Source organism: Apostichopus japonicus, chromosome 19, assembly GCF_037975245.1.
Source record: "Apostichopus japonicus isolate 1M-3 chromosome 19, ASM3797524v1, whole genome shotgun sequence".
Lineage (NCBI taxonomy): Eukaryota > Metazoa > Echinodermata > Holothuroidea > Aspidochirotida > Stichopodidae > Apostichopus > Apostichopus japonicus.
This window is the reverse complement of record NC_092579.1, coordinates 8,586,212-8,605,956: the sequence shown is the minus strand read 5'-3', so window position 1 is coordinate 8,605,956 and position 19,745 is coordinate 8,586,212. Positions and strand designations below refer to the sequence as shown.

At 38.9% G+C, this 19,745-nt stretch overlaps 2 protein-coding genes across 2 annotated transcripts; both read right to left on the bottom strand.

Moving 5' to 3' along the window:
• Positions 1-3,325: 3,325 nt before the first annotated feature.
• Positions 3,326-5,685, bottom strand: LOC139959844 (uncharacterized). Its single transcript, XM_071957724.1, has one exon. The coding sequence runs from the start codon at positions 4,253-4,255 to the stop codon at positions 3,326-3,328; it is 930 nt and encodes a 309-aa protein (XP_071813825.1). The 5' UTR covers positions 4,256-5,685.
• LOC139959845 (uncharacterized) lies at positions 4,377-16,318 on the bottom strand. The gene is made up of 5 exons (XM_071957726.1): positions 15,460-16,318; positions 14,065-14,199; positions 13,514-13,693; positions 12,682-12,958; positions 4,377-11,839 (listed from the first exon to the last, which is right to left on the bottom strand). Exons 1-3 carry the CDS (start codon positions 15,521-15,523, stop codon positions 13,590-13,592), a joined length of 303 nt encoding a protein of 100 aa, XP_071813827.1. The 5' UTR covers positions 15,524-16,318; the 3' UTR covers positions 4,377-11,839; positions 12,682-12,958; positions 13,514-13,589.
• Positions 16,319-19,745: the final 3,427 nt, after the last annotated feature.

Here is a 19,745-nt window from a genome sequence, read left to right as displayed (position 1 = left end):
TCAGAACCAGTGTTATTGAGAAGTATATCCACTGGTAATATAGGATCTCGACCAAACATCACATAGAATGGTGGAAGTCTGGTAGAGGCATGTGGTGTACAGTTGTAAGCATGTAGAACCTCAGGAAGGTGTTCTGACCATCTTCGTTTCTTGTTAGGTGGTAAAACCTTCAGCAAGTCATGGAGGGTACGGTTAAATCGTTCTGCTTGCCCATTTCCCTCCGGATGGTATGGTGTGGTCTTTGTCTTCTTGATGTTGTACAGGTGGCAGAGCTCATGAATAAGGTTAGACTCAAAGTTCCTCCCTTGGTCGGAGTGTAACCTCACAGGAGCTCCAAAAAGCAATATCCAGTTGTCCAACAATGCTCGTGCGGTTGTTCTGGCAGTCTGATCTTTTGTAGGGATTGCCCTGGTGAACTTCGAGAAAACATCTGTCATTATAAGGACATTTTCCTTTCCCCTGGCATCTTTCTCGAGGATCGTGAAATCAATGGCCAGAATTTCGTTTGGCCTTGAGGACTGGATAAACTTCAAGGGTTCTCTTATTTTGGGTGGGTTTTTGGCTCTTGTACATCGGTCACAGAGTTGGCAATGCTCTACAACATCTTGCTGTAAACGTGGCCAATAGCAGCGACTACGAACTAGTGACAGAGTTCGTTTAGTTCCCTGATGTCCTGTGTTATCGTGACACAGAGACAAAACCTCTTTCCGCAATACCTTTGGTAGCAACAGTTGACAGCCATCTGCACTTTGTCTGTACAGGAGTCCATTCTTTTCTTTAAGCTTGTCCCACTCCCTCAGGTACAGCTTTAGTTCAGAGCTTGGCATGACTGTTTGGTGATGTGGCTTCTCTCCTTTGTTCCACAAAGTCCACAGCTCTGAAAGTCCTGGATCTTTGTGTTGGAATTCCTGCAATTGCTGAACACTATATGAAGGCAACAGGATAGGGGACGTCTCAACTGTTGTCCCATCATCAGCTGGTAAGTCATCTACAGTATTGGCCCATGAAGCTACAATCAAGTCGTCGGGAACCTTTGTTAATCCTGCCACTGCTACAAAATTAGAAGTAGCAAGGGTAGAACTATCATTATCGTTGTGGCGTCGCCTCGACAAAGCATCAGCAGCAATGTTAGCCTTACCAGGTTTGTATTTGACCTCCATGTCAAACATTGCTAGGGCACCTACCCATCTCTGTCCAACAGCATCCAACTTTGCTGTCCTCAGGTGGGCCAGAGGGTTGTTATCGGTGTACACCACAAACTTGTTGCCAATCAAGTATTCTCGGAACTTTTCGGTGACTGCCCATTTCAGTCCAAGAAGTTCTAGCTTCATGCTAGAATACTTCTGCATGTTCTTCTCGGCTCCTCGTAGGGTACGGCTGGCATAAGAGATAACACGTCGTTTTCCTTCCTGGCGTTGCATCAGGATTGCGCCCAAACCTTGAAACGAGGCGTCAACTTCTACTTCAAACGGTTGAGAAAAATCTGCATACGCCAGAATGGGTTGAGTACACAAAGCTCCTTTGAGTACTTCAAATGCCTGTTGATGCTCTAAATTCCAGTCCAATTCAGATTTCTTACTCTGTTTAAGAGCCTGCATGGTCTTGGCCACTAAGGCATGTAATGGCCCTGCAATCTTAGAAAAGTTCTGAACAAACCTTCGATAGAATGAGCAGAATCCTAAGAAGGATCGCAACTCTTTGACGAATTTGGGAGTAGGCCAGTTTTTGACAGCTTCAATCTTATCTGGATCAGCCTTTACACCGTCTTTGGTAATTCTATGACCAAGGTACTTAACTTCGGGGCGGAAGAATTCACATTTAGAAACCTTGATCTTCAGACCATTTTGATGTAGTCTTTCCAAGACAAGTTCCAGATTGGCTATGTGATCTTCAAAAGTCTGTGAAAATACAAGTATATCATCAAGATAGCATAAGACAGATCTGAAGAACTGGTCACTCAGACAGGACTGCATCAGACGCTGAAAAGTCCCAGGGGCATTACAAAGCCCGAACGGCATACGGTTATATTCGTAGAGACCAAAAGGGGTGATAAAACTGGTCTTGTGTTTGTCTTTCTCATCGACTGCTACTTGATGGTATCCTGCTAAAAGATCGATGGTTGAGAACCATTTAGCGCCATGCAATGCATCAAGGGATTCATCAATCCGAGGAATTGGGTAAGCATCTTTAATGGTTTTGTGGTTCAACTGACGATAGTCAACGCATAGCCGAAGGGATCCATCTGGTTTCCTCACCAGAACAATCGGTGATGCAAAGGGACTGGTACTCGGGCGGATCACATTCTTCTCCAGTAACTTGCGAATGTGTTCCCTGACTTCTTCAAACTGTGACGGAGGGATTCGCCGGAAAGCCTGTTTGACTGGGACATCATCTGTAAGCTTGATCTGATGAGTAATGGTATCAGTATATCCTAGGTCCTCATCAGAACTGGCAAAAACATGATGATACCTTTGGAAAAGTTCCTCTGCCTGTTGGTGTTGTGGGATGGTCAGTCCTGGCCAGATAGGTGGGATAACATTAGAAGCAGTTGAGATATTGTTGACTCTTACTTGTATGCTCTCATAGGAGACCTTCCCGTCATCTATAACAACAGCCTCTAACACTTTTCCGAGAGGTGTTCTGGGTGGAATGAGTATATCTTCATCAGAAACATTAGAGATTGGCAGCTTAATTTTGCCTCTCTCTGACATAGCAAGGGTTGCTCCCACGACGATTCCCTTTGGTAGGTTTACATAAGGCTCCACTATAACCTCTACATCCCCCCTCACATGCTGGCAGGAAGCGCTTACGACTTGGGATGTCCTTGCTGGTATCACTGTCACAGCATCCCCTGGGCTCCTTACCAGTCCTTGGATGAGTGGTTGATGTCTTTTATCCTTTTCTTTAAGGGGTACCTGGTCCAAGAAGGTTTCTTGGTCTAGATTTTCCAACACATTCATACCAATAAGCATGGGAACTTGTTTCTCTACTCCTACAACAAGTATCCCCCTCTGTGGCACAGTGCAGTCTCCTACCTTCACATCTGCCTCGAAGTAACCGCTGTACGGGATATGGATGTTGTTGGCTGCATTAATGGATAACCAGTGCAATTTCTCCAGGGACTCACAACCAAACTTCTCCATGAAATGCCTCTCGGTCATTGTCGTCACCTGTGAACCTGTGTCAACCACTCCCTTCACTGGAACACCATTGACATATACTGTAACTTCAGGGCTCTTGCCAATAATCGAAGAAGGGATACCTATCCCTGAGCCTGGTTGTCTCTTACTTTTACCCAGATCCTGGCTCTCGGAGCTGGGTGATATTAGTTTCCCTGGGCTGGACGTTGAACTGGGGCAGGAGCTGGACACTGATTAGCATAGTGGCCTTTCTTGTGACATCGATGGCACTCTATTTGACTCTTGTCGGTCCTGGGACGTGGCTTAGTTTTACTCTGCTCTTCCAGTCTTAGGAGCCGGGCACTGAAATCATCCTGGCGGAGCTTCATATCGTCCAGCGTCTCTGTCTGACCCTTCAGAGCAGTCGTCAGACCTTCCAAAGCTCCTAAGATCTGTGAGTCCACCTCTGTGTGGTACGAGTTAATCTTCCTCCCTTGGCGTCTCCTTCGGGTGACGAAGTCGTCGTCTGCCAAATCCAAGGCTCTGTCACGCAGTTTAATAAAAGTGATGTTGGGCTCCTCCATTAGGCATCTTTTTACTTCACGCCTAAGAACACCATCCAGTAGCCCATCCCGGAACTGTTCCTTAATGGTTTTGTCTGAATCTGGGCCTCCCGCCATCTTTTTGAGCTTGTCTCCTAAGGACATAAGAGCAAACCCAAAGTCTGTAATGGTTTCGTCTTCTTTCTGCAGGCGATTACAGATTTCCCGCAGAACTCCTGCCAAGGTCAACTTTTCTCCGAAAGTCTCGGACAACGTGTTGAGGATTTGTTGAGGATTTGTCGAGACATCCTTTGGATGGTGGCGTATTTCTTGTCTAGCCGGACCCTCGAGGTGGGCCATAATAAAATCTGCCGCTTCTGCACCTTTCACTTTTCTTAACTTGGTTGCAGCCTTGATGTCATCTATAAAGTCTCCTACCAGGAGTGACCCTTCCACACCCGAAAAGACTCTAACTTTCCTTTCCTGCGGGATGACCAGGACCTGGGAGGTTCTTCCATCAGTTGCCTCTTTAGTCTTCCTCAACTCTTCCTCCAGAGAAGCCAGCTTCTTCCGGACATCCTTCAGAGTTGACATTGTTGTACCACCGTCCTCTTTATTTTGAAATTTAACGCTAAAATTTGGCTACCCCACTCGTACTACCAAAATGTGATGCCGTACGAGAGCATTCACTAAAGAAGAATCAAAAACAGACGGATAGTTCTGCTCCAATTTATTAGGGGTTTGAATTAGCCTTTACTGGGTGTATGAGCCAGTAAAATATGGAAGAGGATAAATAGAGGACGGTGGTACAACCCACCGGACGGATGTGTAAAGCTCTGAAACTGTTAATAAAAATATGAAAAGAAATCATAAGTATAAATCCATAAATGAAACCTCAGTAATCAACGGTTAATACGACAAAATACCTCCTTGCATAATATATAGGTCTATGAAACAACATGAATAATAAATGGCCATGACACAGGTATTTAACTCATGCATCAAACCTTAAACGATTCATAAAATAACACTTTAGGATTAAACAAGTAGTGGAGGTAACATTTAAGTTATGGCACGTCTGCCTCTAAACAACCACAATTGCATTCTAAAAACAAATTAACACAATTTAATATGACATCGTACCTATCCATTTCGATTTACCCTCGACTGATACAACGATTCATAAACTAAAACTCATGACCATAAACTGCAAGTTAATTTACTTTGAGGTACGGCATGCTAACCTTAACTGAAAAATACAGCTAAATAACCTCCGAGATATTCATATAGGACATACTATGACATCGTTGCATTATTTAAGATACAATATTCAGCACAATATGTATATGGTGAACCTATACACTTAACGGTACATGGGCGCAGCCATCTTGAATATAATATATAATGTACATAAATCTAACGAGACATGGGGGCCGCCATCTTAATAGGTGGCGCTCTTACACAACGACCTAGCACGTTATTACCACATACACAGTGTAAGGCATTTACAAACAGACTCACACTGTATATACTTTAGACCTAGGCTACAAGAAATAGCGTAAATACGGTATTATAAACGTAACATTTGCAGCATGTACTAAATAAATTGAGTGTGATTTAGAAAACAATCATTTAAGTATAATTAGACATAATACGTACACTCTTCGTAAGCGATCGTTTACGATTAGCCTACAGGACTATTACACAGTGAGTATGCAACAAGGAAAGTAACGTTGCTAATACTTGACTAACAAGCACACGTGAGGACCACAATTTCGCTATATTTCACGTGAATGAACCACTTCTTAACTTAAAATTGATATTGGGTGATCAAAGTGAATATTTATATTTACCTTTACAGCTTCTCACATCCCGAATGTGATAGATAAAACTTTAAAATAGATATATAGAAATAGTTGATTACTTGATAAGGTGATATTGCTTCAGTAGTTTGACGGCGTGTGTGCAGAAACAACGCTCACGATAGCTAGAACGGAAGGGATGCTGTACACCAAAACAATACAAGCCACTGTGCTACGCACGTAGATACAGGCAAATTGTTGGGTCACAGGTCAAACTACAGTAGTTGCTAAGGGGAGAGTTCATGAATATGGATTTCGCCACCTTCCCTCACATATACATAATTTCCTCAAAAGATCTATACTTTCATTTGCTTGGATAACTTTTGCTGTAAGCAAAAGTTACACCAATGCTGTCTCTGAATAGCCTTCAATATAACATCAATGATGCAATGTAAATATCCTTAAAATATTTCTCAATATATGAAAACCCATGTTGCTAATATTCCGGATATGTTCTAATTGCCGGGTAAACGTTTGAACGAATCCATAAGGAGAAATAAGGTATACTCATTACACATTCGTTATAAAAGATGAAACTAGGTCACTTGGTGGTGGTTTTTAACAATAAAGCTTATATTGTTACACCATACAGTACAATGACTTCCACTTAATAGGTATGCAGGTAATTGCCATGACGCATTCCATTCATACAATCGTGGGTAAAACACCTGTTCATCTGAACTTAAGCATTATGCAGTTATACATACTAACCATATAATGTTTGCAACATCCTGCCTGGATTGCCTGTAACGTTCAATCCCTTTTCATGGAGCAAATTCATTATTTCCCCTGTGTTGGAATATTTTCCTACATTCCACCAAACATCATGACTCTTAAAGCCTGATGGAAAACATGGTGTCTGATAGGTGACCAGAACCTGTAATTCACCCAATTTGTATCGAGCACGTTGGACTTTCATGTCTCCTTGTGGAGCATTTGCAAAAACTTTCTTGTACCTTAATATGCTATCTCTGATGGAAGGATATGGAAGTGCTAATCCTTCATTATGTGCTCTATTCTCTAGAAAGGATGCAACATTCATTGGCTTAGTGGTCACAAGACACATGATGTGATCTGAAGTTACCCCTGGCAAAATGTTACCAAACTCATCATGAAACTCAATATGTGCATCTTGCATGACATTAACATTTTCTGCATTAGAAGTGTTACTACTCAAAATATTTCTCATTCGAGCAAGCTTTTCACTTGATGGACCCTTTGTTTTCAAGACATTTCGCAATTTCTGAATGTTGGTGATATTCTTAGTTTCAGAAGATGCTCTTACAAAACATGGTTTTAGCCTGTTATAGTTGAATACATCACAAAGAATTTCTCCTTTGAGAGTGGCCAACAAATAATGAGTCCTATCCAAAACTTGATGGATCACTAGTGGTCCACACCATTCTGCAGCAATTTTGCGAGAGTTCGCAGTCAAGGAGGAAGACGTTGGCTATATAGATACACTAATTGACCTATTGAATAAATTGCACCTTTGTCCAGTTTTGCACATATCTTAACATTCTGAGCATCTTGTTGCTTCTTTTGCAAGACCAACATTACCCTTGACAAATGATCAAATCGTTTCTTTAATAATGCGGCATATTCTCCATGAGATTGTGATAATCCTGCCATTGGATTCAACGATAAATTTGTAAGATTTGGCGGCTTACGTCCAAATGCAAGTTCAAATGGGCTATAGTTACCCAACTGAGGAGAGGAAAATGTGTTATATGCATAGGCTGATGTTGGGACAAACCGTACCCAATCCGTACCAAACTGATTTAAGTTCACTTTGAGGAAATTTGAAAACGTCTGAATGTGTCTTTCAACCTGTAAGCTTCCATGATTGCTTACACTGATGAACTTTTGTTCAATGCCTAAAGCTTTACTTAAGAGCTCCAATAATTTTCCTGTAAGAGAAGATGCCGCATCACTTATGATACAAGACGGTGGACCAAAGGTTGTGACTACCCTCTGCAATGATGCTTCACATATTGTTTCAGCATCAAGAGTCTTAAGAGAAACATTTATACAACAAATCTAGTAATCTCATCACAAACAACCATCAAATGTTTAAATCCTGTAGCCGTTGTGGGCATAGTCTTGAAATCCAGACTAAGTCTGTCAAAGGGACGATAAGAATCAGGAATGCGAGCATGATATTGTCTCAATTTGTCCGGTTTTTTACGGAATTCTTGACAACGGAGACATGCCTGAATATAATTACTGATGCGTTGAAACATATTGCGCAGATAGAAATGCTGTCTAATGGTCAAATATGTACGCATTACACCCTGATGATTACTTAACAAGTCATCATGATATCGAGATATTATTTGTTCCACCATAGTCTCAGGTACGACTAACTGAAGAGTCATCTTAGCATCATTAGTCTCATGCAAAAATATCCTGAATAACAAACTATTACATAACAAATAATTCTCTGCTTGAGAACGAACAGTTCTAGCATGCTTAACGATACTTGGAATAATGTCATGTGCAAGAAAATCATAAATTGGTTTGTAGTAAGGACAAGTTTGTTGTTGAATTTGTAACTCTTTTACATCAAATGGCAGATCATAGTTTTTGATCAGCTTTCCTTGAATTGCCTTCATGACTTCATTCAATTCCTTTTGTTTTGGAATGTGCCCTGTAACCAAATGATCAATGTTTGTTATGACTGGCTTTGGCTGAACAAATAATTATGGTGGTGGTTCTCTTACTACCTCTTGCACCCTTTGTCTACTCTGATCCACTAATCTTGGCTCTGAAGGTTGAGAAACACTTGTAAAATTTGGCACAACTAATACATTAGGACTATATGTATGTCGATTTTCACTCGGCATAGTAATAGTAGGCCTTTGACTATATGTATCTCTCTTGTCATTAGAAATAACTGGTGTAGTCCTCTTTTGTGACTCAGATTGTGGTCTCTGCGTAACATGCTCATTAGAATGTGTTGCCTTAGGACCGGATGTCCTTTTAACTCTATTTGTTGATTCTTTGGCTGGGGAATCCTGCTTGGACTCCTTAGTGACTTTATTTGGAAATAAATCTGGAACTTTGACTCCCATTGACCTTGCCTTTGACCTTGTCATGATTGGATTAAATGTCTCTTAGGTAGAGTTGAAAAATCCTCATAAGAACTGACCTCTTGAGCAACCTGATCTATTTCAGAGTGGAATTCATGTGGTGCTCTAGACAAATAATTTGCCAAAACCAATTCTGAGCCCTTTTTGTAACCAACCTTGAATGTAAATTCTGACAATTTGAACAGAAGTTTACGTAAGCGTGAAGTTGCTGGTTCTTTTCGATTTAAACAATTCAACAATGGCAGATTGATCAACATATGCCTCAAATTCTACATTTTGCAATAAATGTTTGAATGCTGTCACATTAATAAATAGACCCATAATTTCTAATTCGGTGACACTATACCTCTGACATGCTGGTGGTAATATCTTAGAGTAATATGCAATAATATTCTCTTTGCCATTAACTCTTTGTGTCAAGTATGATCCTGTTGCTACTCGTGATGTGTCGCTATATAATACAAAACGACCATATTTCTGTGGCATATGCAATATAGGTGGATTACACAACAACTCTTTAATATTTTGAAATGCACTCTGATGTTCCTCTGTCCATATAAATTCCTTTCTTTTACGACTCAGATGATGTAATGGTCTCAATAGTGCTTGAATATTTGGGGAAAATGAAGCCACATAATTAACCGCACCTACAAATCGTCTTACTGACTTAACATTGTGTGGTTTCGGTGTGTTCCTGATCGCTGCACATCTGTCATGCAAAGGTTGGATACAAGCCTCACCTCCTGGGGTTATTGAGAGCAAATGTCCCATATATCGGACTGAATTTTGAAAAATGCTACACTTTTTCGGAGAGATTTTCATCCGTTGTCCATTAAAACCTTAAAAATTGCCTGTAGGTGTTGTTTGTGAGATTGTTTGTCTGCACTGTACACAATAATATCGTCATGATGAGCAATACAGAACTTATTTGAATTTGTGATCGTTGCCAAAATATCATTAATTTGTGACTGAAAGATCGCTGGAGATAAATTCAATCCCTGTGGTAGGCGTTTATAATAATAATGCTTTCCTCCATGAAATGAAGCAATACCTGTATATTGTTGTGCATGAACACTAAGTGGCAGACAGAAGAATGCAGACTTTAAATCAAGAACACCCAAAATTTTGGCTCCAGAGTACCCTATGGTACGGATAGTCTCATTCAGTAATGGAAATGGGTGATTGAGACGTTTTATTCTACTGTTCAAGTAGCGAAAATCTGTGACAACCCGTTTGTCTTTTGTTCCCTTCTTTGGAATGAGGAAAACCGGTGAGGTATAAGACTGATGTCCTACCGCTAAGATTCCTAATCGCACTAATTTGTCAAGCTCACTGGCGACAATGACTTTGTCCTCATCTGAAAGTCTATAGGGACGTATGTAAAATGGCTCATCATTAGTAAGAGAAATATCAGCCTCATAATTTGGACAGTGAGATAATTCACCATAAAGAGAAAATGCATCTCATATATGCTCTCTGTTTCTGAAGCATTTAGAATACTTTGTTCCAAATTAATGTTTTCTCTCATGATTTCCTATTCGGATTTGGAAACCAGGGGATCATCAGCTGTTAAATGTGGATATCGATGTAAATTATATCGTGTAATTGCATCACGATTCTCTTTAGAGTTAGAATTGGTTCGAAAAGGAGGTTGTTTTTCGATGTCTCTCATGACATTGAGAAAATCTAGAGAATCAGTAGGTATGTCTTCTGTGACCGTAATGATATCTGCTAAATTTAAATGAGCCACTGTGCGAGAAGGATGCAGAAAAAATTTCCGGTTACCCATGTTCCTTAGTAGAATCTTTGTTCTACCTTTATGCATTTTCACTAACATTCGTGAAGGACACATACGAGATATTAGAGGAAACGGTTTAATAACCACATCTGCATTTCGTGCATATAGTGGAAGACGTCCCTGTACAGTAATGTATCTTTGCTGACCTGGGTAAATAACAAATCTCTGTACAGGCCTAAGGAAAACTTTGGCTTGTTTAATTCTAAAACAGTTTGTGGTAAAGTCCAAAGATCCATTCAATTCCTTCAGAGTTTGACTACCTAATATTAATTCAATACCTGTCAGGTTTGCAGCGATTAAAGCAGAAAGCTGAAATTCATGACCCTGAATTTTGACCTGGAATGTTATCGTGCTATACGCATGAATAAACTGACCATTACCCAACTTTAGGTTTACTACATCAACTGAGACTGGTTGTATAGAGGATAAATACTTTGAATTTTGCACTGTAGAAGAAGAAATGAGAGAGCGTGTCGCTCCACTATCAAAAAACAGTGAAATTCCTTTACCATCATGTAGAGTACCTCTTACAAAATTACGTGTGTCCAGTTGAATATCCACACTACGGTCGTTCCCTGTATATCTAGAACTAGGAATATTACTATTCTTCCAAGTATTATTTGTTTTACGTTTCGATCTTCCTTTACTTGGTACTTTGTCTGGAGTCACTGTATGATGAGTGCTATCGTAAGTGCTCCCTACTGAAAATTATGTGTTGGTACTTTGTTTACATTAGCCTCCATTTCATGCCTTAGGCGAATTTGACAATATTGTGCAAAATGACCTCGATTTTGACAGTAATAACATGTGATTGAAGGATTAAAATATGGTAACCTTCTCCTGTTATCATTCTGACCTGCCCTAGGACCACGAGAATCACGAGAACTATATATTTGCCTCATATCTTTTGGATTGTCTTGCGATTCTGACCTACGTGACTGATCAAACTTAGTTTCTAACTCCTGAATTTTGTTACACAACTCGTGTATCTCAGAAGATGCAGAAATATTAGAAGTCTGATCAGAAGACGCTTTGTCGTGCATTGCCATAAATGGTTCCGAAGACGGCTCGTCACAATATTACAGAAAGTTACCTCGTATATATAAAGTTTAATAAATGTATGCAACCCACGCATTCGGCAAACTCGTTGGACTATCTCGTAAAGTTTTTGATCTTTCATTGACACTTCCTTCAACATTGCCCAAGTCAGATCATTCCACTGTGGCATCTTCTTTCCTTTCACCAGCCACCTTATCCTTCTTGTGGCACCTGAAGTTCTCGTCACATGTAGTTTCACAGTGTCGCCTACACTAGACCGAAGGTTTCGGGTGTGGCACAAATGATGGTGTGTATCCCAAGTTCGTAAAAGCTTCGTTAGTTTGTCCAGAACCATAATAGAAACATGATTCTGCCGTGTTGATTGCCCCTAAAATGAAAAACGTGACAATAACAAAATGCACAGTATTCCAAACATACCCTTGAGCATTGATCTGCTATAGCTAGAATAGCATGACCACTATACTTCCAATACAAAATAAGCTGAAGGCACCTACAGCCTAAACCTAGCAGAAAGGGGTAAGGCCTAAATATATCGTGTAAATCGTTACGCCGAATCTCTTCTAAAATATCACAGTCATATGAAAATATAAATAATGTAAGCTCATACAAGCAGTTTTCATACAGATATGTCTATCCAAACGTATTAACAAACAGTTTCGACATTGTCAAAGAGTTTTTTATTGATGTCACTGTAAGTTGCTATTAACCCGGACAGGTTTTCCATTTAATATAATATTCACATATCCCTTCGAACTCACCAAGATAAACGCCCTCTGCAATCTTATCAAACCACCCCACCCCTTATTCCAAAGACACAATCCGAAAATGTAATATAAGTAAGCTTTCCTAGACGACCCTAGTCATTTGGGGCCATTGGCTTCATCTACCTATTCGGTAATCTGGCACTGCCTAAAATAACCATAGTTATTTCTATCTTACACACCAGAAGAAAAAGGTACATGGGTCGGTCGTCATCTTAACAATTGCGACAATTCAATTGAAGACTTCAATACAACCCAAATGTCAAGCCTCTACGGTGACTTTGGGTCTAAAACACGTCTGTGCTCCGGATTTTCATCGTTACATGTACAATCTTCATCTTCGGTATCGTCAACATCGTCTTTGTCGTCGAATTTTAGTTTCCTTCACCGTGTTTAGTTGAAACCTCAAATTACTTTTCTACTGTTTAATATGTAGATTTATTCTCACATGAAATACCAAACGAATGCATATCTTCAGTGCTCCCCACAGGGTAGACGGGTGTTATCTCTCGCTGTGAAATCATCTGAACTGTCATCATTCCATACGCCGAGGAGACCATTTGAAGTTGTACCGATGGGTTGCAACCCTGTGGACGCAATCGACATTACACCTTGGATGTCCTGTGTTGCCATTAAAGTAGAGCCCTAAACCAAAATCATAAGCAATCGAAAGACTGTATGTCGAGTCAAACAAAATCCATTGCTACCACATGTAATAACAAATCCTGCAGAAGAAAAGAAAACATGAATTGTTTCAAATGTGTTTAGAATTTGGGCAGGTTCAAAATGATCCATATAGTACGTTTTATCAATAACTTCCATTAGGGTAATAGTAGGCACAAAATTCACCTTTCCGTCATATATACCTGTGGTAACAGGAGTTAATATGAGTCATGGTTACATTTCAATATCAATTTTAGCTCTTGAATGTTACCTATAAGAAACATCCTGTGAGGGATGATACATATTAATAATTCCATGATCTAAGTCGATCTAAGGGGATTCCTCTCTGATAACGTAGAACATTATAGGTTACGTAAGGCATGACAGTCTGAAATAAAGTCAGTTGCTTACAATGTATCATACAAATATGTCAACGACAAAACGTGATAGAATTCCTTCGCAGGGCCCTGTGTTCTACATGATTAATAGTTCTAACAGAGATATTGTAATTACAAAACAATAGATACTTTTATAGGCATTGATCCAAATAAACGACCTCGCTGATTGCCAGATCTGTGTTAACCATATAGATTTGGTCTCATGAGTCGTGGTCTTACCGTTGTAAGTGTATTCATGGCTGCTTGCAAAGCTGACCAGTTCCCATCCTTCCTCTGCAGCTAAACTGTTTCTCACCTACGCTATTAGATCTCCGCCGGTTGCAACTTCCACTTGCAGCCCATCGCTGCCTTTGACACAAGCAGCCACTGCCTTGATAACGGTGGCTTGCCCTACTCCGACTTCGTAGAAAGCAATAAGAAACAGTTCGTTGGTTGATTGACATTGTGATTGCCTTGTGAAAAGCTTTCTTAGGTAGAGAAATGACAGCTTAGAGCAAAGTAGATGAATATTTCTCAAGTAAAACATGAAAAACATTATGACGTTACTAGTACCAGCTGTCAGAAAATCATCTGCAGTAGTCTGATATAAAGGTCATCAAATGGTACAATAAAAAACTCACGTAAGCCTTGCTTAAAATCGAACGATCACCCCCCCCCCCCGCCCCCTTTTACTATAAAAAAAATAACTGTGCGTTAACGATAATAAAGTAAACTTAATAGAGGATGTTGTTAATTAGTTCATGGATATATTTCTGAAGAAAGTAACTAACTGGCTATTGGAAGGATTATGGCTTGAAGCGTTACGTCACCGTCTCCAACTTTAACCATTAGAAATTCTCCCCAGCCATTGAATGTATACAAATTACCGTCAAGGGTGAGCGTATGAGGATCTCCTGAGCACACAGCTGGAAAGATAAGTCATAATTAACGTGAATGCAACCATCTTGACGTTAAGAGCACCCATGCTACCAAAATAATTTAAAATAATGTTGTTGGCAGGTATGTAGCAAAGGATAAGAATGCACCACTGGCAATACACATAATATGTCGTATGTAATCAATTGTAAAATCGTAAACGTAATCAATCCATTTTTTCTTAGTGTGTCACTTACAATATTGTTTGTATTGATCATCCAATTAGGTGTCTTTATAACTACACAGAGAATCCTGTATTTGGATAATATCTTACCAAATCTGCCGGCGATGTAGAACCAAAATAAGTAACAAGAATTCATCGCTGCAATCAGAATAGTTACCTTCAATACACAGATTTGACTTATGGGTGCAGTTCAAAGTAGGAATGTTGGTAAACAGATTGCAAGAGAGATCAATAAATTACAGGAAGTTAGTCTCAATTGTTATAATAATAATAAGTAATATTTATATAGCGCATAATCAGCAAAGCTGCTCAAAGCGCTTTACAAATGTAAAACCTAAAAACAAATAGTAACCAAAACCAAAATATTAAATATATAGAACCAATAAGGCATGTAAACGCCAAAAGCAGCAATATAAACAACAATATAGTGTTCAGACAGTTCGCGTTCAGATTGATCTCCTTTAATAGCTGGGGTGCTTTCAGGTTTAATCTTGAAATAATGTTAAAACTCAAGTTTAAAAGTACTCCAATTTCGAAAGACTATAGAATAGCTCAGAGAATAAAACGGATCCATGGTTGCAAGTAAATTTCACCATTCCTCGCAATGAATCTTCCGTTATGGGCGATATTTGGTTGAAACTGAAAATGTTTCTCAGACTTCAGAGAAAAGTATTATATTAACTGCCCTTTCACTGCTAATTATGGGATTATTTATGCCATCCCAGCTACCTGGAGAAGGTCACTCACACTGGTATTGATACTTCATTGTTAAATGCGATTCATCACACTGTACATCTGTCGAGGTGTATTTATAAGCAACTAATATCACAGGTGATCAAGATTCCTAGGTCGATTGTGAAATGGAAAGTTAGTTTTGATTTTAGTGAAAACCAATAGCAAGTAATTTGCCAAACTCCTTTTAAAATCCTTAAGAGAAACTAAGATAATTTATTTTCAATACCGTTTTCTGCACCGCATTCTAGGAACTAATTATATGCTATCTCTCATGGAAGAAAACGGGAATCCCCCGCTGTAATCTGTACGGACGTAGAGATGAAAATATTACCTTTTTTTACCTTGGGATCCAAATCTGCTCCTACAATCTCGCTAAAGGTGCTCTGCAGCCACATGGCTTTCCTAGCAATTTCTTTTTTCTATTGAGAGGGAGGGCCAAATTGGAGCGAGGATACAGTACCCAATCAGGAAAGTAACTTTCTTTAACCAATCCTTTAGAGCACTCCTGATTTGAGTTGCTACCAGAAAACGCTTGACCACAGCAGTGATGATGCCACTTTTCCGAAACAAGGTAGTCCTGTACAAAAGAGACAACCCATATGCTAATGGACATCTAGTGTATATACAAAGATTAACTGCAGAAGAAACATTGAACTTCTGTTCTGATGCACACAGTCACACTAGCGTTATAGATACACTGGGAAGCCAGGAGCTTCTTGAAAGTAAACAGGAAATGGAGCCTATTATCAAATACATTCTATAAGTTATTGTAATATGAAGTAGACGATGATGACGCATAATACCAGAGTCAATTTTTTGTGCTAAACTCGCTTATTAACGTTAAGGATTTGGTAACTTGCCAGTGAAATTCAAATTATAACGAGAGAGAGCTTTGACCGTGGGAAATATTCAGTTTATCAATCTAAGTATCATCAGACTGAGTGAATATCTCCGTTATAAAATCAATATGATAATGATTTTCAAGAAGTAAGCTTAGATCACTATTGATCGCATATTTGCAGGCACCGCGAGTTGATTATTAAAGCCATCAAGGCGGCTCGCGGAACAACATGCAATATGTATATTCCGAGGAAATGTTATTTATATAGGGCCTACATGTGACAGGATATTGCAAACATAACAGATGGACAATGAGGAGGTAGAAATTTCACATCTATAATTTCCCATATTTTGAATATTCTCATGTTCGTGACGAGAGTATAGTTATCGTTAAGATGTTAAGTGTTGCCTCTCGCGGATTGGCTCATACATGCGATCGTAGTTGCATTAAATGTAATCCTGTACATATAGTAGTGTGTGGGAAGAGATGTGTATGTTATGAGAAATAAGCCGAAAATACATGAAGCTTACATCAAAAATACATCAAACTTGAAACCAGAGTCCAAATCACTTGGACTCATTACTTTAAACATGGCGAAAGCGACATATGCGGAACTACAACGCAGATAGTTATGAAATGAAGATATTGGCCTATTATTCCATTTTAGAGAATGATATGGTCTAGGTAGTTATAATTACGGCAAAGGTATCTTAGACAAGGCTAAATATGGTATCACAGAGCCACAAATGATTAAATGAGAGCCAATGGCGGCACCAACCTATACAATATTGGGTGGGGGGGGGGGGGTAAGTAGGGGCGAAGAATACTTTTGAGGGTAAAAAGTATAACACTGATGTGGTAGCCGGGGGATCTATGAGGAGGGTATAGGGGCTTCTACAAGTAAAATGACTTATACGCAAAATGTTGCTGTCATTTGCCACAACTTTTAACATGTCTAACTTTACTAAAAATATTGCAATTTATTGTGAGCAAGACTTGTTTTCGAAGTTTGCCAGCGCTGGCTGCTTTGAGCCAGTAAATAGTGTTTTAGTGGTCAACTAAAGATTGAAGTATCAACTTTAAATTTAACAGTAGAGGCTAAGCTTTTGGGCTATGTATGACGTTATAAATTATCCACCTAGACCCACCTAGTATGTTTGTCATGCCCATTCCCCCATTCAGGTAAATTATTTGATAAAATGTACGCACCGACAACAGTTCAACTTAAGTTCATTACTAGAAATAGTCCTTCTAGATTACGTTACAAGCGGTTATATTGACCTTCTTTTGAAGTGGCTATACAACTTGTATGGCATGTGTTTATCTGGTAAGATAATATAAATGCACCAATAGCATGATGCATCCTATTGGAAGTTGTGTTTACTCATACCTATCGACCTATAGCCTAGGCCTATATTTTGGATAATTATACCAGATCTGGGTGTGGGGAACTGGGTGGGGGCAGGTAAAAAAGAATGTATCCAGAGTCCATTGCATTGCATTGGAAGCTGTTTCTTATACAAAAGGTTATAGCCTAGCTTACATATTTTAAGTACCAGATCTGTTTGGAGGACAACTGGGATTGGGGGGGGGGTAGGATTGATGGCAAGGGGAAATTTTGTGAAATTCCCCCTCATGCTCACTGATCTGAGCACGTGTTTGGTGTTCTACTTTTAGTTTCGTCTACGGGAGTGTGTTTTGGTACGTTTGAACGAAACTATAATGTATAGCTAAGGAACTTATGAAACGGTTAGTATACAAATAATGAATGGTAATGGGTGCAATAGTGCAAATATTTCATGAGTTGAAAATGGAATGTTCCATTCAACGAGGCGCAGCCGAGTTGAATGGAACAAATTACATCTTTCAACGAATGATTGCTTAAATGGAAACCATTCATTATTTGTTTTATACAACATATTATATTAAGATGGGTAAAATGCACTCATGCAACAGATTGTTTTGAACAGACAGGTTTCTCTGCTCTCTTACCATTGAAAAAAAGTGCTACCATAAAAGTATAACCCATGGTTCTATTTCATAGAGTGGAATAGAGCGGATTTTGCATGCAATTAACGAGCAATTGACCAATCAAATGACCAGAATACAATTAGGTGTTGTATAATAGGTGATATTAACATGTTCCACCTTGATATAGCAATAGTTTTTGCGACCTATATGCTTTAACTAGGATTGAAGACAACTTGCCTAGGGAGATTTTGCAATTGCCAAAAAAAAAAGCTTGTCTTGTATAATTACTGATATTCGTTTTGGAACTAAAAAAAACATTTGACGGAACTAAAAATCAGTTCTAAGATATGATTTTTTTATTTATTTAATCATGTACATTTCTCATCGCCTTAGACAATATACATCGATTTCAATCATTTGCATATAAGCAGTATGTAAAATATAAATCCCCGTTACAATCTAATTGAATCTAATCTGAATTTACTATAGTTAAATAAACAACAGGAATCTGACTGGAATGACAAATATTTTTTCTAAAACATCAGGGAAATTATAAATGACAGTTAGAAAGTGATACAAGATTAATTAAATAATACACCTCTAAGTATGTAACGTATCGGTGTCTGAAATTCAGACCGACTCAAATGTTACGTTTCTTGTGAAATGCAAGATATAAATTGCTCTATAGTCTAACAAAATAACAGGGATAAATCCATGTTTAATATTTTCAACTTAATATTTTCATTCTGGAATTGATATCTAAAATTTGTCAATACTCTAACGCCTCCGCATGTAACCCCATTCTACACATCTCAGCTGGCTACAGCTCAGATGGCTACAGCTGAACAGAAATGTATATACTTCATAATATATCGATTTATTGCGCCACAAGCAACATAAACAATACCTCATTTTTTAGATAACACCTTCCAAGAGACAATACATAATTCTGTATACTTGTGTATGTAAACTACTGTTTTATTTGAAATTACTGATAAAAATTGTATAAAGATATTTCATAAATTTAAATTCGTTTAATTTAATCGATTACCGTTTGGCTGAATTATATGGACCACAATGGCGGAAACTCTACCCCTTGCTATTAAACACTGTCCCAAGATGAGCAATGCATGAACTTGAAACATGTTCAGCCGCCAGCCATCGTATTCTCTATACTTTGGAAAGCTCTAGCATTTATCTCTCTGGTTTCGTCAATGCGAGTTATTATTGTTTTTTTTTCAGTGTTTAGTATGGGATCCCATTCTCAGGCAGATTCGACCCGGGTCCAACACGCAACATTGCAACAGCATACAGAATAAACGACCGTGTCCTATTACAACTTACCAGTTTCATTCTTTGCACAAGTGAAGGTATTCTGTCTAGTACAAATTTTACCGCATGAAGAAACCCTCCCTTGGCTTCTTTGAAATATCAGTTGAAAATTACAATCAAAATAGTTTCCACTAATGAAAATATCTCCGTGTACCGATTGATTCTCAACGGGATAAATTTCCAATCTGTTACAAGTAAGATCTAAAGTTTGCAACTGTTGGAAGTTTGTTTTGATGTCCATTAGACAGTTGTAACTTAAATTTAAATTTCTCAAAACGGTAGGAAGATCTGCCTCAAATACAGACAGTTTATTGTGGGTCAAATTCAATTTTTCCAGCCACAAGACTCCTGATAAAAATCTGGGATGTAGTGAAGTGATGTTATTATAGCTAAGATCTAAACTTGATAATTTAGTCATCCCATGGAAAGAATCTTCTGGAACAACACCGGATATCACATTGAAACTTAAATTC

Coding starts and splice junctions, on each gene's coding strand:
- LOC139959844 (XM_071957724.1), bottom strand. CDS start 4,255: ATGTCAACTCTGAAGGATGTCCGGAAGAAGCTGGCTTCTCTGGAGGAA.
- LOC139959845 (XM_071957726.1), bottom strand. CDS start 15,523: ATGTGGCTGCAGAGCACCTTTAGCGAGATTGTAGGAGCAGATTTGGAT. Junction 14,200..15,459: donor GGATCCCAAGGTAAAAAAAG/GTAATATTTTCA, acceptor TTATCTTTCCAG/CTGTGTGCTCAGGAGATCCT. Junction 13,694..14,064: donor CATAATCCTTCCAATAGCCA/GTTAGTTACTTT, acceptor CTTTCTACGAAG/TCGGAGTAGGGCAAGCCACC.